The sequence below is a fragment of the Mytilus californianus genome, unplaced genomic scaffold (assembly GCF_021869535.1).
Source record: "Mytilus californianus isolate M0D057914Y unplaced genomic scaffold, xbMytCali1.0.p SCAF_7, whole genome shotgun sequence".
In the NCBI taxonomy this organism is placed as follows: domain Eukaryota; kingdom Metazoa; phylum Mollusca; class Bivalvia; order Mytilida; family Mytilidae; genus Mytilus; species Mytilus californianus.
In genome coordinates, this window is record NW_026262723.1 from 87,967,308 (window position 1) to 87,991,486 (window position 24,179).

Sequence of the window (24,179 nt, forward strand, 5' to 3'; positions counted from 1 at the left end):
CAAACCAGAATCATCATTGGGGTACATGTATTCTATTTTCAAAATTGTGTTGATTATGTTTTAACCAACAAACATGGCCACTGTTACTATAAAGACAACATAGGGCCTGGGGTAAAATAGTTTTTTACTTGTATCTCTTGAAAATAAATCGGAGTTAAACTGACATAGGGAAAAATTATCAGCAGGTTTCAGAGAAAACAGACAAAATGTCAGGTTTTTTTTGTTTTTTTTTCAAATTTCATGTTTTCAATATACTCTGGAAAATTATAATTAATAGATAAAATATTTAAATTTAAGTTTCTATTATCTTGAAAACTAAAATAAATAGAAATCTAAAACAGCCAAAATTGATTAGCTAGACAAGATCTACAAAAAAAAATTTGCTGAAATCACCAGTTGACTTCTTGTAAGAGTTATCTCCCCTAAATAATGATATTTTTTTTTATTATACATGTATCTTTGAAAACTAAAATAGGTGGTGGTGGATGGCTGCTTAACTATAATAGATATAAACTTTAATAGCAAATATAATCAGCTAAGCTAGATCTACAGATAAACCACCATGATCATCAGTCCATTCCTTATACATTTTATAGGACAATTCACCACCTTTTTTTAAAAACATTTTTGACAATTATTCTAAAAACCATGATAGAAAGAGAGAAAAATAATTAATAGAAAACAAGATCTACAAACAAGACTCAATTTGTTGAGTAACTCTTTATAGGAGTCATTGCCCCTAATTGACAATTGTATAATGCTCATGTTTTATGTTTTTGGTTAATATATTTTGAGAAGTACAATAGATATAGAAGGGTCTGGATTGGGTTTACAGAATAGATGAATAATGGGCAAAAAGTGCAAAATAAAGGGCAAAAAAATAAAGAATTGAGAAAAAAAGTTCAGAATAAAGAATAATGGAGTGCTGCAATATAAAGAATGGAGAAAAATGGTCTGAAATATAGTATATATAATGGCAATTTTGTTTTTGATATTGACTATCAGCAAGAATATCAAACGAGCCTGCCAGGCGAGCTGATGAAGTCTGTATAAAAAAATAAATGCCATTATTCTTTTTGTCAACAATTTTTGTCTTTACAATGTGTTTTTTGTTTGAAAATATGAAATAGTAATAAAACTATTTTTTTGCATAGAAAACGTTGAGATAGTTGTTTGTTTGTATGAATGAGGCTGCATGTATTTCATTGATAAATTGATGTGGATAGACATGAACATGTGACCTCATTGCCTAATATTATAGAATATATCAGATCCTGTCCAAGATATAGAAAAAAAAATTTGCAGTAAGAACAAAGGGAAAATAAACAAATTGCTGATAAAGTTAAATAATAAGGAAATGAAGAAAATCCATCCAGACCCTTAATTAGAGAAAATGTGAAGCATAAATGAGCAGCAAGATAAAGATCTTGAGATAGGTGAACATAAATGAACTTGTTGATAGACTCCAGTCTCTCTGTAGAAGTTACCTCCCTAAATTACAATATTTGAATAATTATAGTTTTTTTTTCTGTTACTGGTATACATCATGAAAACTGTAATAGTAGCAAAAAAATGAGTTGAGTTCTGCCAAGTGATTGAACCAGGCTTGTATGTTGTATGTTGTCATAAAAAATGAAGAGTATACAATACAGATTGAGTGTGATAAAATTTTGTTTACTACACCACATGATTTCAAAAGAATTGCATGATTATTTGAAATATCCAGGAAGTCCTTTAATTTATGGGGAAAATTTGCATACTTATGAAAATAAGGAGATGTGGTGGTATGATTGTCGATGAGACAACTATCCACCAGAGTTAAAATGAAGTTGATTACTTTATTTCATGAAAGCAGGACCAATGCAGTTTCTTGCTGATATTAATGTTTAATATAATACATTTATTGACTTTTGATGAGGTTGATACAATGATTTATCAACCCCAGAGATATTATATTCACTGAGGGCAATGACCGAGGGTGAATGTCTAATCAATGGGGTTGATCAATCATTGTAATTGATATCAAAAGTCAACAATTGTTTTATGATATTACTTTTTTATCCATCTCTTATTTCTAGTATTTGCTCAATATATTCAACTGCTCCTTTCATACTAAATATAGTTTTTGCTTTGGCAGTTGCTAAAATTTTATAAGTTGAAATATTTAATAAGATTTATTGAAAATAGATTACAAAATGAGAATGTGCATGACATAATAAGCCTACGTTATTGGCGTTGCCTTGGATAAAACTAATAGTTATAGGTACATGTAAGCTGTTCCAAATCTTATATTAACCTCTCGTGACTTATCCTGCGGTTATTATAAAGTTTAGTTTTATCAGAGAAGATTCTGTATGTTTTTAGCCAATGAAAAAAGAGAATTTGTATAGTCATATAATAAATGGAATTATTTATTTACTTGTTCACTTCTTTTTCATACACAATTGGATATATCTTTATATCTATTAATTAAAGTACCTATTATGAATACTTGTGACGTCATAGAATTTCTGAATATTCTATTTTTGGTAGCATTCCACATTCAAAAGTGGATGCTAAATGTATTTGAAAGAAACTAGAAAAATTAATGTTATGCATGTAAAAGGAGGTTCCAAATGTGAGATAACCTGTACAAACTAGAAATATATTTCATTCAGTTCGCGGCACATGTTTTCCTGAAATATCAGGAATTTTTTTTTTAAATTGGTACTATAGATTCCATAATTGTCCATCATGACAGACATAAATACACCATATTAGCTCTAAAGTTGGCATTTGTATTTATCTTTTCACTGATTTTGTTTCTAATGTTACATCTTTTGAAATGGAAAACAAATCCTAGGTAGGACAAACTCTGATCCATGCCAATATATTAATATGCTAAAGGAGATGTTGGGTAGACAGCAATCAATCCACAAAAAAATTACATACATTGAATCCAGTATGCTTTAATAAGGTTTACATTGACAAGATCATTGTCCGTCATACTTGAGTTATCTCCCATTACCAAAAATTCTAAAATTAAAAAAAGTTGTGATTTGAAAATAAACAGTTTCAATGCTAGCTCTTACTGTATTAAATAATTATTGAACTTAAAGAAATTTATTTTGATAATTTACAAAAGACATTCAAGTATGAAATGTTAATTGCCATAAACATTTCTTCCAACATGACAGTCTGCCATTCACTTTAGAATTTTGTCTTTTTTTTTACAATCTCTCAAAAATAAAAAAAAAATAAAAAAAAAATAAATGTAACCATTAAACTATAGTACCTATTCTGTATTTTTTCTGTCATTTAGTGACCTACATTTCTTTCATTATTGGCCCTATAATTAGAACCTCTGATCTTGCAACAATAATATGGAACTTAAGGTCACCAATAGTTTCATTATATGCGTGGATGGCAAAGATTTGCATCTGTTTTTGAATGGTTTTTGTACCATATTTCTTTTTAATATATATATAGCTTTTACATAATTGACTTTTAATACAAAATGTATGTTTGAACTACATGTATATTTTTATAGAAATACTTGATGTACTTTCATCAAACTTTTCATTTTTTTTCCAGTGTACTCTCTTTTGAGTACTGTTTTATAAAAACAACTACATGCATTTTATGGGGATGGGATATCAGTTTAAGGCTTGGGTAAAAAGTGTTTTTTTAAAGCTTTAAAAATTCATTAGTCAAAGTATATTCTTTTGTTTTGATTTTAAGAATAAAATTCCTTAATGGAACAAGGTTAGCTTTAAAACAGAGAAAGAACAGTGGAACACCCCTCCCGACATATTGGAAATAAGAATATTTCCTCCCAAGTAAAACAAAACTAACAACCCTTGCATACCTGCCAACTTTTTCAAAATCTCCATGGGGGATTTTAAGCACAAGAGGACCTAATGCATACCTATACATGTCATGAGTTTTCTTATTTGGAACATCTATGGTTTTGAATGAGTATACATGTGTTTAAATGTATTTTTGTCTCACTTGACGGAGTCAAAAAGGGAGACATAGGTATGCTGTTTCTGGCGTCGGCAGCGTCGGCGTCAACAATGTATTAGTTTGTGATTAGGTCTAGTTTATGGTGAACCACTAGTGGTACATGTAAGTCAAAGATATTTGGTATGCAGTTGTATTAGTATTGGCACATCTCATTACCATGGAGATTATTTAGCCCTGCCCCCTCAGTTATGGTTTATTGACTGAAATTTATGCTTAGTTTTCATGTATTAGTTTGTGATTAGGTCAGTTCATGGAAAATCACTAGTGGTAAGTTAATGATAATTGGTATGCAGTTGTATAAGCATTGGCATATCTCATTTCCATGGAGATTATTTGACCCCTCCCCCTCAGTCATGGTCTATTGACTTTGAAATTTTTGCTTAGTTTTCATGTATTAGTTTGTGATTAGGTCAGTTTATGGGGAACCACTAGTGGTAAGTTAATGATAATTGGTATGCAGTTGTATAAGCGTTGGCATGTCTCATTTCCTTAGAGATTATTTGGCCCCGCCCCCTCAGTCATGGTCTATTGACTTTGAAACTTTTGCTTAGTTTTCATGTATTAGTTTGTGATTAAGTCGGTTTACTGGGAACCACGAATGGTAGGTCAATGATATTTGGTATGCAGTTGTATTACCATTGGAACATCTCATTACCCTGGAGATTATTTGACCCCGCCCCCTCAGTTATGGTTAATCAACTTTGAAATTTTGCTTAGTTTACATGTATTAGTTTGTGTTAAGGTTTGTTTAAAGAGAACTACTTATGATAAGTCAGTGGTATTTGGTATGCAGTTGTATTAGCATTGACACATCTCATTTCCAAGGAGATTGTTTAGCCATTTTCCTTCAGTCATGGTTTTTTGACTTTGAATATTTGCAAAACTTACATGTGAAAGTGTTGCTATTTTAAATTCAACATTTGCATTATCGAAAATTAAAAAAAAGCGAGACATATCTCTGTGATAACAGTTTATTTACTCCTCTTAATGCCTTTTTTTAAAGTATTTAAGTCTTAATAATTGAGTTTTATAAGGGTCAGGTCAACACCTCTCATGGGGGGTGCCCTTGAAAAGTCAATGCAAACAACTTCCTTGATACTTGTACATGGCAGAACAGGAAGACTGGGCAAAAGAACATTTGCCATCCCCCAATTTTCAAAAACTGGTAAAAAATCTTTTAGGCTTTATAAAGTACCTCCAAAATATGAACTGAACAGGTATTTGTTTGTTTTATTTTATACTTGTCAAAGTTTTATATATTTTTGGTTGATGTTAAGTTTTGGTGATCAGATCTTAAATTCTTGGAAAAAAAATATTTGTTTCAGAAAGGATGTGAAAAGTAGTTTGTTTCCAAAAGGATATGAAAAAGGTAGTTTGTTTCCAATGAAAATAATGGAAAAAGTAAATACATTTAGTTTTCAAAATATATTTCTTGTTCCTGTATGTTATTTTCTGAATAGGCATGGGTTTTTTCAGGGTTTTTTTTATTGGGACAAATAGTTTTTGGGCTTAATGCTATTTTTTTTCAAAAACATACTAGCTTCCAATCATAAAAACTGTTTGTTCTTAGAAAAAAAAACAATAGGAAAAAAACATGCTCAAACTAACAACACACACAAAAGATGAATGGTCAGTGCCTTAGTTAACCTAAAATTTTGAAGGAACCTTTTAGTCTCAAGACCCAATTAACTAGAAAAAATAAAAAAAGAATAATAAAATCAAGAATTGTTTTAGTAAATTAAATACATTCTTTATCACAGGTTTTGTAATTACATGAGTAACACGATTGGTACCACAAGGGGAGCAGGATCAGCTTATCCTACGGAGCACATGAGATCACCACTGTTTTTTGGTGGGGTTGCTCAGTCTTGAGTTTACTATGTTGTGTTTGTATTTGGTCTTTTTCTTTCTTAGCCATGTCAGTTTATTTTTGACTTGTGAGCCTGAATATCCCTTTGGTATCTTTCCCCTCTCTTTCATTATTTTATTTACCTGTTCTTTAAATTCTTAGTACCAGTACCTAAATTCAGTAAATTATTTCTTTAAAAGATTGAACTGTAACCATTGTTTTGAATAATTTAGCAAATATTTTTACAATAATCATAGTAATTATTTAGTTGATGTATGGGAGATAACTCATGATTATTTATTTTCTATACTATGGGATCTAGCAAAATTTCTGCCAAGTGCTGAGTTTACATAGGCAGATGTAGGGGGAGCTGGACCCCCCCCCCCCCTTCCCCCCCCCCCCCCCCCCTTATGGAGTTTTATATTTTGTTAATGCATAGACTTTTATAAGTCCAACTTCTAATATTGTCTTGTTGGTAGGACCCCCTTTTTCAAAATCTTGGATCTGCATCTGGCTTATTTGAATTTAGCTACATTATCTGGCTTAGTTGTAAATATTTATATTATCTGGTATATTTGCATTTAGCTACATTATCTAGAAATTCCCCAAAACAGAATTTTCTCATATATTCCGTATTAAAGTTACATTAAAAAAAAGATACTGTAAATTTGTCTGATTCTGATATAATTCTGTAACTTAGATCTGGCTCCTTAAGGCACAGTTGACCTTTGTCAAATAATGTCAGTTTTTGGTGTTCCTATTTTTGTTAACTTTTGGTGAAGCAGGTCCCATTAACTGTTTGTTATTGCCATTTCTATTCCATGTTTACCTCATTGTTCTGTCTTTATGGCAATTGGTTTGTCTTCCAAATATAAAAAAGGATCTCAAGACAAATTTGATTTTATCATTATCTGGGGAGAATATAAAGTGTTATGCCTATATATGAGTCTGTCTGTCTGTGATCACTTTTACTCTTGTGGTACATCTGTGAATTGATATATATTTATATTAAGAAAACTGTGTTGCTTTAATAGATCTTTTAGTATTTTTTACACTATCTGTTTGATACAGCAAAAAGCTCCTTTTTATTTTGAAGATTTTTTAATTTGTTTTGGCAGACTTAAAAGTCTTAAATCGTAAAAAACAAAAAATGGTAACCAGGAGCATGTCATCTTCTATACCTCAATTTTATATATAGACTTTCAGAGTTTCCTCAACCTTGAACAATTTATCAACATACTTGTAAGTGAAAGCAGATGACAGAGTATCATCTGGCACAGAAGTTCATTATTCAACATTTATCTCCTAACAAGATTTTTTGGCTTAATAGGACAGGTAGAAAGCATGGTTACCAGAATATGTACCAGTTTTGATATATCTTTAATTATATAAACTAAACATATTAAATGAAAGATTTAGTATGAAACATTTGTAATTTGTTTCTCTTTTCAGAAAAATGGTATGGGAATCTTTTGTAACATGAAACAAACATGGACTTCAACTTTAATATTCCAAAAATCAAAAGACAAGCCACAAAGGGTAAGTCTGTTTTTCTCTGATTATACCTCAGTGCCCCAGAGACGCAACCTCTGCATTGCTAGAGACGTGTGTTTGACTGTGTCATTGTATTGTGTAAAAATAAGGAGATGAGGTATGATTGCCAATGAAACAACTATCGATCAAAGTTCAAATAAAGTGGATGTAAGCAATTATAGGCAACCGTATGGCCTTCAACAATGAGAAAAACCCATACCGTATAGTCGGCTATTAAAGACCCAGACATGAAAAATATGAAACAATTGGATTGAGAAAAACTATCTGTAGTATGTTTTCACAATTGAAATACAATTACATGTACCATAAACACTATTTTTAATTGAAAGTAACTCAAATTACTACTGTTTGTTTGATAAAAAATTAACTGGAGGACAAAACAATCAGCTTCGTATAACAAGTTTGGCAAAATTTTGTTTCACTTACTGCAGTTTTATATAAAGTTTTTAAAAAAAACAAATAGATGAAAAATCCGAAACAGTGCTTCAAATTTAATTGAAAACAAGGAAGTGATTTATTAGAAATGTATAAACTTCATTGAAGGATTTGTTATATTGACATATTTTGAATGTGATGTTTTTGTGCTTCAGATAACTTAAGGAGTGTAACAGTAAAAGGTAGAGATGCACAAGATGTGTTGGACAATTTACAGAGATCATACCTGGACAGGAATTTCAGAGCAAACTGGGAGGTTACATCAGTCTATTTGGTGGAAAATAAAACATTAGAGGATGCTTATAGGTATAAAAGATGTAAAATACTTTTAGGGTTTATGATTGTGCAAATATTTTAAGCATAATTTCATTCTGTTGTGTAGAACTTCCAGTACACAAAACACACTAGAGTATTTTTTCTTCACACTAGTGTGTTTGTTCTGCTGGAAATGAAACCTCATGGAAAATTTGTCAGGGAATTTTTACGCCAAAAGGAAAGAGTATACTGCTGGAAAAGATTCACTATTACACAATGGCAGGTTTATTTTAAAACTTTGCCATTAATGATAATGGTAACTTGATCATTTTATCTAATCAATTAGCTTTTTGTTTATTTATATGAATAGAGGTGTAAAGTGCGTAGAGAAAACCTACCTACAACAATGAATATATATATATATGTTACCAGAAGTTTTCAGTTTTGAGCAGACACACCATATATAGCTGTCTAACTACCATAAAGTTTCAAAACTTTGTTAAACAGTTCAATGAAGACAACTGGTAGATCTAAAATGTTGACTCTCAGTTTCATAGAACAGCAAATAGTTGTGGTCACAAATACTTAAAAACCCTGTTCTTTTTTCAGTATTCATGATACAACAACTTTGTCCTCATTATGATAAAAATTACAATTTAGTTTTATTCCTTACACAGCTGTGGTAAGAAGTGGGGGAGGGGTTGCAGTAAAAAAAATAAAACATTTTGTCACAGCTACTTCATGTTTCTAGGGATTTTTAAAGGCACTGCCTTCTTACAGATACATGCATATGAATGACATATTATCATAATAATATATAATGGACCTATTTTATTGCATAACAATCCCAGGAATTTCAGTATGAGTCATGTCAAAGACCCACATAGAACTTTTCCTGAAACTGCCCAGTTCAAAACCATTTTATATTGTTATAAATCAGAAATTGATATATTTCAGAACCAAGAGAAATGAAATGAAAGAAGATGGAAGACATTCTAGGGAGTTGGCAGAACAATATGCATATGTTAGTATGAAAGATCCAAAGATTGCACAAAAAGTCGCACAAGATGGATTAAAAACAAGAGAGTTAAACTTCAATTCATTGGGTAAGATTTTAATATTCATAAACAAAAAACTAGTAGGAATATTTTTTCCAGAGATAGATGATATGGACTTGTTGCAGGAGGAGTAAAAACCTCAGTTGAAGTGGCATATAGGAGTTATTGACTTTTAATGACAATTTTACCAATTTTTTGCTTAAATTACCTATTATTTTAAAAATTATAATAGATATAGAGAAACTTCAAATAGCAAAAATAAGTCAAAATTGGTTGGTTGGCACTTTATAGGAGTTGTTGTCCTTAAATAACAATTTTTACCAATTTTTCACAGTTTTGTCTACTATCTTGAACACTATATTAGATAGAGACCAACTTCAGATGGCAATAATGATCAGCAGGACCAGATCTACAAATAAGTCTGCATAGCCAAAATTGTCAGTCAACCCCTTAAAGGAGTTATTGCCCTTTAATGATTATTTTGACCTATTTTTGTTGAAAGCTGTAGGTGATAAAGAGAGTACCCATTTTTCATTCTGGGCAAAAATAATAGAAGATAGGGCATGTAGGGAGAAACTGTAAACAGTAAAAATGATCAGCAAGACATGATCAACAAAAAAGAGATTTTAGTCATGAAGTATTCTAGTTTACATTGTTGGAGATTGTCCATTGTTGAAGATGCACATAGATCCAGGTGAGCCACTGGTTTAGGCTTGTAGTAAGATGTTGACAAGAAACTCTTTCATTATATAATTCAATCTTATAAATTAAACAGATGAGACATTTCAGTATGTTAATTCTTGTTAATGAGATTGGTGATAATGTATTTCTTTGTCACTGTGTTTAACTGAACTATAAGGTGCATAAAAGTATGAGCCCCTGAGTTATTACATAGTATCAGTATATTGTGATATAAGAAGAAAGATGATTTATTTCCATGATCAGTTTTACACTGCAGTTTGACGATATCCTTCAGTTACAAATATATTTTCTAGAGATGTTACACTAGTTGTTGCATTTAACCTTCCTACTGAAAGTGAGTGTGCACTTAGATTTCTGTCTGAACTTATTGTCATGTTCTTAAAGTTGTTACGCTTCAAGTCGCTCAATGATTTTGACATTGGCATTGATTTTGTTCTTGCATGTCGTGGTATGTGTGTATCTGGAGTTGAAGTTGAAAAATCTTCTACTGTCCAGATTATATTTGGATTACTTTTGGCAGTTCTAGTGTCCTCTTCACTTTTCACAGATTCTACATCAGAACTTTCATCTCCACTTTCAGTTTTTGTACCAACTTCAATTTCATGTTCATGTTTTGTATCCTGTTTAGAAGAACAACATTTCTTACAGTTGTACTTGTAGCACATATTAAATATACAGTCACTGCATGGTAAACAAAACACACAACTACACACATATCTGCCTAACTGTTGGCAGTTTTCTGGACAACGTCCTAATCTATGGCATAGTCTGTGGAAGAATCCATTGTCTGAATCATGTACCTCATTATCATCAGACCTAAAAATACACAAATAATCTATAAATAAAAGCACGAAGGTAACAAAATAAAATTTGAAGAGAAGAAAATCAAACATTTGTGAAAAAATGTACTTTTCCTCAGGAAAATACCATTTTAAGCTTAAAAATTTGAATAAAAGGTGTTCATATTAACTAATAATTACATAGATATTTGGTTTAAGTTTAATATAATTTTTTTCTGTTCCTTATCAGATATTTTAATCATTGAGGTAGTGTAGATACATGTAGTTTGTTGACACCAACCTTTCAGATACTGCCTCATTGGTCTTCTGGTAACATGTTTGCCTTGAATTTTGGAAGGTTATGTATCACACGACCAGGGGGTTAAAAATTGATATTCTCTGCTAAGCATGTTGCCTATTGGAGTAACAGTACAAAATGGTTGTCCTGGATTCAGAATAGTTTTTCATGATAGGGCACCTTTCTTTGGACTAAACATTGTGAGCTTTTATGTGCAATATTTGCCAGTGCACATTAAGCACGCATCTATCAATCAATTAATTAGCCTTACAAGTCACTAAGTAAAACACCATTACAGTTGAGGTTTAAAAAGTTTCTTTTTTTTTTGTTCTAAAAAAATGGCAACAATACCTTGTATTTTCTGTAATGGTGGACACGTATACAATACCATGTAAACAACTAGTAAGTCATGTTCATCCGAAACAAACAAATACTTTATTGATAAAGATTACAAAGAATATTTTGTTTTACCAGTTTTATTTGCAAGAATAATTATACTTAAAAATGTAAAATAAATTCATTTACACGCTATGAACTCTCTAAAAGAAAATAATTGAAAACAAAACAAAAACAGACAAAAGAATAGCAAACAAACAAAATATGGTGGAATATGTCTCTTTTTATCAAAAAGAAGTCTTTCTGTACATTGGACATGAAAAGAAATGGTAAAACTTACATTTTTTTAGCCAAATTAAATCATAAATAACTCCGTAGAGACCACCTAGATGTACATGTATAATTGAGTGTAAATCTGATTCACAGGATTTTAACACTTGTATGCTGTGTTGTTTACTCAAATTTGAAGTACATAAAAGGAAGTGTTCATATATAGATTATAATTTTGCTTTGTTAAATGAAGTCAGAAATAATTTTTTGATCAGTCTGAAGTAACATTTAGTTCAGGAAGTCGTATCCCACATAATTATTTTAATTAGGAAACCTGTAATATATTAGTTGACACTTATTTTTGGGTTGCATCCAAATTTTTTTTATAGATTTTAAAAAATGTATTATTCCTAGACATTAATTTTCATTTGGTCTTAACAAGAGCCAAACTAAGAATATGAACACAAATCAACATTTACCTATTGCAACTGGAATTGAACTGAGGTTTTACAATGGTAGAAATACTGACTCCACATATCAATATCAAATGTATACCTTGTACATTTATTTACTTTGAGTTCAGTTCTAGTATATGGAAGTTTTAGACTTTCAAATTTTTTTGTCAATGCATTTTCATTCAAAAGGTTTTGAATAATTTAAGGATATCTGAAGTCTTTAAATTATATTTCTTTAAACCAAGTTCACACATCTATTTTTGTTACTTAGTTGATTAATGCCGTTAATCTCTAGCTTATATAATGTCAACACTTATGTAGGTTTAATGTATGATTAAACACATTTTTCTAGAGGTTATTGATGTGTAAACTGGGGCGATAAACTCACAAACTGAATAAAAGTTTTCATTTGTATAACTTCATGTTTGCCATGACATAAATGCATCAAGATCATTTATAAAATTTTAGCTGAATTTTATTTTATTTTATTTTTATACATATTCCAAGCTCTAATGCATTTTTTTTTTTTTGGTAAATAACAAATTGTATTTGTTTTTCAATCTTAATTTTCCCATGTATGGTATAGGTTATGAAAGTAGTTGTGGCAACATGATCTATGAAAATGAGAACCAAGAGAAAAATGTTTGTGAATTCAATCTTATTCAAGTACTATTAGATATGCAAATCATATAAGAATTATTGTGTAATAACAATATATTTTACAGGTAACAGTAAATTTGGTGTGTATCTCTGTAAACATGCTGATGTTCAGCTTGGTCTGTTTGACACTTCTGGTCAAGAAACGTGTCAGCTGATGATTTTTAAGGTATGATTATTTTATATACATTTAAGATATGAATATGTAGCAATACAGGAATGTTAGAGTTATCTCCCATTTTATATGTTATACTATTTGTGAATTCTATAAATTATTTGAATTAAATTTTTTCTAAATTAAGAAAAGTTTGAATATTTTTAAATAGAATGACTTCATGAAAACAGATTTAAGAGGTTAATGAGCAGTTACTACAACTGTTGATCATCTTTTGTATATCCAGTTGGGGTAATAATGACATCAGGAGAGTGGAAAGCAAAATGTTGTACATGTGATTTACCTCAAATTTTTTTTCAAGATGAAATTGTGGCCTTTTGTAGTAAAAGTGTATCAATACGTATACGTAATAGTAAATTGATTGATTTTCCAATATTTATAATTTCTTTTAATTTTGATATGCTACTGAAAAGAACTAATAATAACAAAACATATAACTAAAACAATACAATATTATCTCCAATGACGTAACATATATGTATAACTAAAACAATACAATATTATCTCCAATGACGTAGCATATAACTAAAACAATACAATATTATCTCCAATGACGTAACATATAACTAAAACAATACAATATTATCTCCAATGACGTAACATATAACTAAAACAATACAATATTATCTCCAATGATTTTACAGTGAAAGCCTTACGTGTTAACACATTTTTTCTAATTGGTCCATTCAATTTTAATTTATGAACAGTAACAATATTTGTAAAGTATTGAATTTAAACTTGTCATTTATTAAAGTAGTTATGGTAAATTTAAAATGAATTCAACACATCTTCTGTATTGTTAGTACTATATAAAAAAATATTTTGTATTATTTATACTATATAAAATCAATATTTCCATTCTGATATATTAGGTGACCCTGGGGAAAAGTAAAGTGATGAACTTACAACCCACCATGAGTGTAGAACCAACTCCAAACTATGACTCACATATCAACCAACTAAAACCATCTCCTATGGATTTACTTAACATACAGAATCACAGGTCACAGGTAGGTTACTTTTGATTTTAGATTATATAACATAAGTTACCATTATAAATTATAAATGACATTTGTTAGTCAATTTTGATTTCTAGTAAAGGAAATTCTCAGCTACCCTTATAAATGACTAAGTTCAGTTACCCATGTCAATGACAGCTTTTATTTATCCTTATCAATGTTGCATTCAGACAGGGTTACCCAATTAGACATTTATTTGCTTTCATTTTTTCCCTGTTTGAATTTATTTTTTTATTTGGATTTTGGCTGCTTTCATGGTCATGAGTCAGATCATTTTAAAATGTCAGACTGATGGGCAGGTATGAAAAGAGTCCTATCTTTGAATTATTTACTTCTAGTGACATGATTATTTTAAGAGCAACTTAGTATATATTTGCAACTTTATATCATATTCAAGTGGTTTTATCTTGACAAGTACGTCTTTCAGGCATGTTCTGTCACGACGGCAAAAGATTCTTTGCAGATACTTTGAATTATGAGTAGGGGTAAGCTCAGCACCACAATGTGTGCAACTTCTTGTTCTATTTGAATTTCAAGGAAAATATCTCTGATGAAGATAATTTGACATAGATACTAACCAGGTCATATTGCTTTTAAAATGGAACAAAAATGATATAAGAACTTGGCAGAAAACCTGTCAAGAATGAAAAACTATTGATAAACTAAAATGAAAAAAAATATGGTGAGTGCAGAAAGCCATCAAATTTGTTTTATATGTTTAACATATATATTTACATGATCTTTTTAGATATACCTGTATGAATATGATGATGACTGCGAACCAGTACAAAGACCACGGCAATGTCTTCCATATGCTCTCATCACATATAAAAAGATTAAAGATATCCCTCAGACTGCACTGAGTGGAGCTAGTGCCAGCAAGTACAACAGACCCTTCAAACCTACAGAAGTCAAGGTCACTGAAACAAGTGAACTGACCACAATCCCTGTACTCCTTAACCGGAATATGAGTGAAACAGCTGTTTTAAAAATTCCGACTGGTCCATCATTCACAAAAGATCCAAATCGTCAATTAAGTAAACAAGAAAGGAGGGAATTGTTTGAAAGGCAACATGCTGAGTCACTTAGACGACAAGCTCAGGAAAAAAGGCCAGCTACTGAATCTTATGAAACAAACAAAATCTATTATGCAAATACTGATTATTCAAAAACTCAAACACGTCAAGATCCAAGAATGAAAAATATACCATTTGTCCCACCACAGCCTGCAAACATTGTCAAACAACAACCATCAACAAATTCCATGGATCCTAGGAGATTAACAAATGAGAGACCTAATCGAGGGATGGGATACCAGAAACAACTATCTGTTAATATTCCACGACAACGCCACATGTCTGGTGGCAGTCCCTCTCCTGATGGTGATAGTATAATAAGTGATGCTTTAACAGATCTTATTGTTAAAAATCAAATAAAAGTTGATGCATTTGGAAGACCTGTTTTGGCTATTCCTAGTCCTGCTAAATCTGAAGAGGAAAAAATGCAAGCAATTAATCAAAAGTTTGCGGAAGAAATTCAGAAACATTTGCAAATGACTGGTCCTATTGATGTACCTAGAACTGCAATGGAGGAGGACTACACTCCTCAGCCAATGGAAATTGAGAGTTCTGAATCCCTGGACAGTAAACAGGATAAAAATGATATGTTAGAATTTGACAGTAAAATTTCAGAACTTTTAAATGAAGCTAGCTTGAAACCTATTGAAAATGTGGAAATGAAGACCCAACAGGTAACTGAAGTCAACAAAGAAAGTGGAAACGAAATGCCTTTCAATGATTCTGATGATGAATTGCCAAAATTGAAAAGGCCAAAAGCTAAGACTATAGATAATTCAGCTGTAGAGGAAGATGACGATGATGAAAAGTTAATTATTGCTGAAATGGATGTTGAAAGTAAAAAACTGGAAGTGCTTGAAAAAAGGAGAAAAAGCCATGAAGGATCTCTCGAAAAAGATCTACTTACTTTTGTCAGTCGAGAAGACATTAAGAAAAAAGATAGTGATAAAGGCTCAGATAATTCAAAATCACAAGAAGAGCAAAGTATATTAAACAGGAAAGAAGAAAAAGATAAAAATATAAATATAGTTGTTGTGAAAGAAGAAACTATGAGTAAAGAAGAGCAAATGAAAATGCAAAGGGCAAAAGTACTTAAAGAAGTTCAGAGTATGTTGGAAAAGACCAAAGAAAAAGCTGTTGATAAAATTGATGATACTATAAAAAATGACAATGAAATATTGCAAATAGATTCAAATAAAGAGGGAGAAAAAGGGGCCGAAGCGAAGAAACAGATGGAGGACAAAAAAGACATTTCTTCAAATAAAGAAGCAGGAAATTTATCAAGTGAATATATAGACTATGACTTAAGTACCTTCAGTTCTGATTCCGATAATGAAAGTGTTAGATCTGATGATAGTAGATCAAATCATTCAATACCTCAAACATATTCAAGACCATCACCAATTTACAATGAGAGCCCAATGAAAGTGGATCAAAGAGGTCCATACAATGTTCAGACAAGTCCACATAAAATGCAGTCCAAATCGGACTCCTGGGTTTGTAGAGATTTATATAATGCTTATGGTGATCGTGTCCAACAACCAGGATTAGACAATAGACCTGAAGATAGAAATCAGGATTGGTCACAACAACCAATGCACAGAGAACAGATAAATCAGCAACCCATACCTGGACATCAGAGTCAACCACAAATAACCAGACCCCCAACTCAGCAACCACATCCCAGCCATCATCATTATCAAACACCTGTTTCTAGTCACCATCAGCCACCCATACCAGGCCAGCATCAAACACCAATTTATAGTCAACAAAATCAGTCATCTATACCAGGTCAACAAAATCAACCACATTTTACTGGTCATCAAAATCTGCCACCTTTTCCAGGGCAGCAAATGATTAGGCCACCAATGCCTGGCCATGAAAACCAGCAATTTTTTCCAGGTCAACAGATGATAAGGCCTCCAATGCCCAACCAATCTCCTGTACCTAACCAACATATGATAAGGCCTCCAATGCCCAACCAATCTCCCGTACCTAACCAACAGATGATGAGGCCTCCAATGCCCAACCTGCCCCCTGTACCTAACGAACAGATGATAAGGCCTCTAATGGATCCACCGCACTTTGATGGACATTCCTATCTACCTAGGAGACATGATGATCCTAGAAATTATCCATCACAGTTTCCTGTCAAATCAAGATCAGACTCTGACATGGTATATCCACCACATCATCCACAGAGTCCTCAAGGTCACCTCCCAAGTCCTTTTATGCAGGATACAGACTACAGACAACAACCAAATATGAATTTTTTAAATGTTCAAGACATGGATCATAGGCAAAATTCACTCATTGATGTGAACCCTGAAACTGGTGATGTTGATTATCGTAGATTGAATCCAGTAAAACCAGCTCAGAGTCAACCACTAAATACTCCGGACATGAGGAACCAGTTTCCACCTAATCCTAATATGCCATTTAATTCACCACCATTACATGTAAATATGCCTCCTCAACCTTCAAATCAGAATTATAGTCCAGAAGGAGCTAATCTACAGTTTAATCCTAATAATCAGAATATGTTGAGTCCTCCTCGTTCATCTAGTTGGGGTAAAACAGAAACTATTGGTTTAACCTCTCCTTCCAAAGAGAAAAAAATTTCATTAACAGCCTATAAAGCAAGGAGGAAAAACAGTCCAATCAGAGATGGTAGTTTTGAAGGTCAATTCCCAACTTTTGATCTGGATGTAAATAACCTGAAAAACATCTTACAAACAGTAAATGTTGTTTCTGCTCTAAAAAAAGACTTCGCTGAATCTGAGAGTGGGGATTCTATTGATGGAAGAGCACAAAGATATATTGATGATGTCACAAAAGTTAGTCCATCAAACGTTAAACATACAGGAAAACTTGCTTTTTTAAATGATGTTCAAGATGATGATGGACTATTTAATTGTTATGGAGGCGAGAAGATACCAGGGATAGATATATCACCTCAAAATATCACTACAGGACAAATAAGCATTTCATCTATACTTGGTACGAATGTAGATATGAAGAAATTTGATGTGGATATGAGACAGGACCAAAGACCTGAAATCCTAGATGCTCAAGGAACTCCTTTAAAGGTATAATTAATGTAGTTTATAATTAATCAATGTTGTACAAATTATATTTGTTTTTGTATACCCGGTATGTTGTTGTATGAAAGAGAATATTTAACCATGTTGCATTGAGGGCAGATCAGAATTTGAGTTTAATAGATGATAGGCTCTAGAAAATAAGTAATTAGTATGAGATTATATTGTGATCTATAAAAAAAAAACGCCACAGTGGCTTAAGTAGAACATGAGGGTAAAATGCAGGAAATGTCTAATATCTTGAAAACCATAATAAAAACATAAAATCTGACAGAGTAATAATGTTTGATATTTGTAGATCTTTCTCAACTCAATCTCTACCAAAATTTTCAAATAACCCTTTATCTGAGTTATGGCTCTGAAATGACAATTTCAACCAATTTTAAAAACTATAACAGATACACAAAATATGTTAAAGGCAAAAATGATCGGCAATACTAGATTTATGAAGCTAATTAAAACATGTTTGACATGACAATAAATAGAAAAGGTGGGTTTAAAAAAAACAACAACAAAAATTTGCAGATATGTATATGCAGTCCAGGACCAAACTGTAGGGTAATAATGCCTTTCCTCTTCTTGATTCTGAAAAATACTACTGCAATCCAGCCTTCAATGCAATTATAATAGGATAGTTGATTAGGATTATTATAACCCCTATTTCTGAAGCAGGAAGGGAATCCCATGGTCCTATCACATTTTGAGGTCATAACTGCTCATGAACCTTTGTGCACCCACATTTTTTTTCTATCCACATTATTTTGGGGATTTCCCTTAGAGGCACAACATAAATTTTGCATTTCCTGTATGTGGCAGCTGGGGGTATCATTTTGTGAGCTAAAACAGCTCACAGTATCTCTAGTTTGAACAAGTTCTGTCAGAAATATTGTACTTAATATCTGTTCCTACATTAGTGATGTTCACTCAAGTTATAAATTTTCACATACAAATTGAATTAGTTAAAACTACTGAAATTCCTGTGAAATCTAAAGGCCATTTTATGCCAAAAATGGACTAAATCATTGTAAGGTTGTTTGAGACTATAGATTTACATTAGTGCTACTCACACTTAATCAGTATTATGTATATATATTCAAGGTCAGCAAACCTCAAGCTGTAATGTGTTAATTAACATTCACCAAGAACTTTATTAATATTAAAAAAGCAATTAATTCACTTAAATTTTTGACAAACCACAAAAACACAGCCTTGCATTCATTTTGTAATCAAATAAATCACATGTTAAATGGAAAAATTAAAAGAAATATTACTATAAATGTCATTATGTTGCAGTGTTTTTTTTTGTATTGTTGATATTATTGCATTTCAGAAATATTACGGCAAATATCCATGGGAAGAATTGCATGTATGTACATGGGTACCACTACACATCTCACTACTAATACATATCTGGGCTGAGGACACTTGATCTTTATATATATACCTAATGTTTCTCTTACTCATTTTATAGTATAATCTAGAGCTATGAGTTTAACACCCTTTGCTAAAGTAGATGAGGAAACTTTTTTAACTCCACAATATCTCTCATTAATTTAAAAGTATTGGACCAGTTATTTTTTTCTTTGATTTGAAACTGTGGTTAAAAATTTTATACATAAAATATATATATGTGGATTTACGTTGCCTCATCTGTTATTAGTAAATATTGTGATATTTCCTTTCATTGACTCTTCTAAAATTTGAATAGACACTTAGCAAGATAGATGTTTGTGATATTCTATATAAGAATACCCTTATACTTCCAATTTCCAAAGTAGAGTATTTATTGAAATTGCTAAGTAATTGAATTTCCTGTCATCTGGTCACATTTCTTGAATTTAATGCAGAATTTAAAAGGATTTCATGACTTGTTAGTTTGTTGGGTGGTAAATTTAGAGGAGGCCAGGGATGGGCACGATTACTGACAAATGTAATCGATTAATAATCGATTACATGAAGGATTTTTGTGCAATCGATTAATAATCGATTACTCTAAATTTGGTATGTAATCGATTGCAATCGATTACTTTATCAAAAGTAATTACATTACTTTTCGATTATTATCAATTACATGTTATAAAATATTGAAGAAAGTTTAAACACAACTTATTTAGAGTGATAATTTAGAACTTTACAAAAACAGCTTTTAAAGCATTGTTTCCAAATGTTATGTTGACAGTTGTTTTCTAGATGAAAGCTCTTACAGAGGATCCAAACTATTTAAATATTCTTGAGTGAGTGATGATAAACATGAGAACATTCTTGAAATGAAATCGACAATTGTATCAATTGCTTCCTTATATTGTAGGTCATTTTCTCCATAGTTTGCAAATTTTGGCTGTCATACTGACTTAATTTTGATATTTACTCTTATTTAACAGGATGGTTTATTTGAATATAATGAGTATGAGAGGTTTCCTATGAAAAAAAATATATAAAAAAGAAGAAGAGTTAATTTAACTAATTTTGAAAGATGGAAATTTATAATTTATAGTTACATGAATGAATTTATCCTTTTGTTTGGATAATCCCCCTAATTACAGGTTATACAATTGCCAATGGAGAACAATTTATAACCTAAGGGCAACAACTTGTATTAAATCTCTCATTTAATTAAACATAATTGAAATCAAAACATAGTCTGTATCTCATTGATTAGAGGTCTTTGCTCATCTGATTAGTAATTATAAAAACAAGAAGGATTTTGAGAATTCTTTGTTCTCTTTTCAAAATCATAAACAATTTACATTTTAGTGACACAATGGGATACATGTATCTATTACTGAACAAAAATTTCAATGCATTGGTTCATTGTAAAAATGTTTTGTATTCTTTCCTAATTTTGATGTCATAACACTATGACGAATCAACAGTTTATCTACTCTAAGCTAAAGTTCTAAATATAATTGAAAATTAAGCTTTAAAAAATGTTATTACATATATAAAAGCATTCTTCTTTAGTATAGTACAGAACTTAACTTAGGACTACAAGTACATTTATGTATTTTCCTATATTGAATCTATTTTCTTAATTTTAACATTTTTGTGTTTAATAAAAAATGTCTCAAATTATTGACAAGCATTGGAAGTCATTTATTTCAAAAGCTGGAAATAAAGTAAAAATTGTTAGCCTAGGAGATTTGGTTTATCATAATGCAGCGTGAGACAACAGATCTAAATAAGGTATTTGATAAACTCTCAAGTAATATTGATGCATTCTATTTTATCAGTACTTTAAACTGATGAATAAATGCAGTTGTCTATTTTCATTTAAACTAGGTTTTATTTCAAACTATATTACTAAAGTAATCGAAATGTAATCAAAAAGTAATCAATGATTACATCATAATTTTTGCTGTAATCGATTAAATTACGATTACATGTAATCGAAAATGTTGTCGATTACAGATTACTGTCGATTACTTGAAAAAATGTAATCAATTACAATCGATTACGATTACAGATTACGATTACCCCATCCCTGGAGGAGGCATTTTCAAGTCTGTTAAAGTTTCACTATTTTAAGTTCAGATTGAAACCTAAAGATTTGAGCATTAATTAAACTTTTGATTAAAAAATTAAAGGAAAGTGGAAATATTAATTTTGGATTGAAAAGTTATAGAGGGAAAGGGTATTGTTGAATTTTATTATAAAGAATGATGATGGTACACTTATTATATCTTGGGCCATAAAAAAGGATGACATGCTTGCGTTATTTGGAAGTGTAAAATAAGTAAGAGAGGTTAGGTTATGAGGTAAAATTCCGTAATGTTTTCTAATTTTGATTTTTGTTTTTGAGCCAGCCAATCTGACACCATGTCACCACTCCAGATTTTAATATGGGACAGGATACTGAATAAAAGCATATAATAACATCATAGATGAGTAAACGAAGAAATTATAAGACACAATTTTTATCATTTACCACTAACTATTCACCTCTAATTTGCCCTTTTTTAAAAAAAATTTTGAAGTTAAGCTGACTGACTCAATTTCAATTTAATTCAATTGCTTAAAGTTCCATCTGTTATAACATTTTGGTTAGAAATATGATAGTTATACTTGTGGAAGTAGTTGAATATAATTCAGTAATAAATATAAAAATGAAACAGTTGACATTTACATGTTGATTATGCATTTGTTAAATAACAAAATTCTGCTAGAATAAGATTTTCAAAAGTAAGAAAGTTCCAACTTGATCCCTTTCAATACTTAGTATTAAAAAGGGCTTCCAACAACTGCTTTAAATTAAACAATTGGAAAGAAATTCTTGAATTTAATATTTTCTGTGTATAGTGCTGATTTTTATGATTTAGTAAGATTGACTGGCTCACAGCATCAGCAGCGCTTTGATTAATACCATGTTATTTACAGATAATATGACTGAAGGGTCATAGTGTTTACTTAGGTTTTGTTGATTACTTGTTTGTTTTTATAAATATGATACTAATTAGACTTGAAAGTTGGGTTTTTATTAGTGGTGGAAGTTTTTTAAATACATCGTCTTATTGTATTATCATGATTATTCTCTTCTGTCTTCAAATAGGTCTTTTACCAATGATTAACACAATGTTCATCCTCATTAGATCATCATTTGTCTGTCTCTCCTTTTTAGTTCAATATTTTATTTAAAGTTTGTTTCCCAAAAAGGTAGACTGAAATATTAATAATATTATGGCATTTCTAGCCTCTTTGTTAAGTCTTGTATAGTACAACCTGATTCAGTACATTTAAGTCACTTATAACTCATGCTAGAATGACTTTTGTTATGTTTCTTTTGTTTTCATTTCTTCCCCTTTTATATTTGAATGATGTTTCAGTGCTGTATATCTATTAGATAGTACAAGCCTGGTGAATTCTATACCAATTTATATGCTATTGCTAACTTACACTTCAGCAAATTTGGATTAAAAAAAAAGTCAATTTCTCCAAAAAAATATGATTATGTGATAGTTCAACATTTTAATCCCCTTCAACAGTAAAAACATTGTAATAGCATCCTTCACATCTATTATTACAGGACCCTTTCATTGAACATCACAGTACCCAAATTGCACTCATTTAGCAAAAATAGCAGCGGAATCTTACAAGTTTTCTTAGAGACTAAACAATTTGTATTCTTATGATTTGACATTATGCACGTCTTTCAACCTAGCTAAATATATTTAAATATACGCAAAACGTTCACAGTATCTACCAACAGATGAAGTATTCAATGGGAAATGTAAAATCTACAGAAACATCACAATGCCATGTCCACATAAAGTCAAGTTTTAAAAATGAACAATTAAAATATTTTACAGGCAATCCATTTCTTCAAAAATAAACACTGAATGGAAACGCTTGTCTGGATCTTAAAAAAAACATAGGTGCAATTTGGGTACCCTCACGTTACACTGTTTTTCAATGGATCAATCCTCATATGATTGTACCTCAAGCTGCAAAATACTGGGGTATATATATAGGTTTTTACTTGTAAATCTGTCCATCTTGATTGCAGAAACTATAAATCAACTATTGCAGAAACTATAAAATCAACTTTATTTCGGATTACAACCACCCATATAACGAAAGGATGATTGCTATTAATTTTGAGGTCACAGATCAAGATCATATTCAAAAAATAGACTGTAATAAGTACAGATAGGGGGTTTCATGGTTATAATTCCAGATCATTACATGGTATTGCAACTAACTTGGAAATAAGGTCACTGTCCAAGGTCAAGGTTATAGTTATTTAGAATAGACTGAAATAAGTGCAGAAAAGACTATTCTGTATTATAACTCCAGAACCTTTCCGTAGGTACATGTTTGTCTTTGGGCTATTCTTAAGGTTTAGATTTAGGATTGATTGATTAATTTTTCATATATTCTATGTTTCGCTTGACCATCCCTGTCTTAAGGACACAATATTTAATTTCTCTTCAAAGCTCAATTCATACATGTCATACATTAAAAATTAAAAAAACTGGATTTCTTTTTCAAATGATCTATCAGTACTAATGTCATTTAAAATCATCATATAGAAAATATGATATCTCTATAAACTTAATCAAAAATTATGCATCCTAAAGAATAAAGTCAAGATTTTAATTAAGATCTATACACTGAATTTTATAAATATAAAACTTGAATGAACAAATATAACTTTCATT

At 30.8% G+C, this 24,179-nt stretch overlaps 1 protein-coding gene and 1 long non-coding RNA gene across 5 annotated transcripts in view; one reads left to right on the forward strand and one right to left on the reverse strand.

Moving 5' to 3' along the window:
- LOC127709654 (uncharacterized) overlaps positions 1-24,179 on the forward strand; it is a 50,615-nt gene that overhangs the window by 9,693 nt on the left and 16,743 nt on the right. For 2 of the 4 annotated variants that reach the window (XM_052215261.1, XM_052215262.1), the window contains exons 2-8: positions 7,307-7,393; positions 7,999-8,149; positions 9,056-9,204; positions 12,722-12,822; positions 13,701-13,838; positions 14,596-18,012; positions 19,355-19,390. In XM_052215261.1, coding sequence (XP_052071221.1) covers positions 7,345-7,393; positions 7,999-8,149; positions 9,056-9,204; positions 12,722-12,822; positions 13,701-13,838; positions 14,596-18,012; positions 19,355-19,390 — 4,041 coding nt within the window. In that variant the 5' untranslated portion in view covers positions 7,307-7,344. The remainder of the gene's footprint in view (positions 1-7,306; positions 7,394-7,998; positions 8,150-9,055; positions 9,205-12,721; positions 12,823-13,700; positions 13,839-14,595; positions 18,013-19,354; positions 19,391-24,179) is intronic. The other 2 variants (XM_052215263.1, XM_052215264.1) reach the window with 1 other exon arrangement.
- On the reverse strand, positions 10,070-11,740 carry LOC127709655 (uncharacterized). The gene is made up of 2 exons (XR_007985700.1): positions 11,612-11,740; positions 10,070-10,674 (listed from the first exon to the last, which is right to left on the reverse strand). It is a non-coding gene; the product is annotated as an uncharacterized LOC127709655 (long non-coding RNA).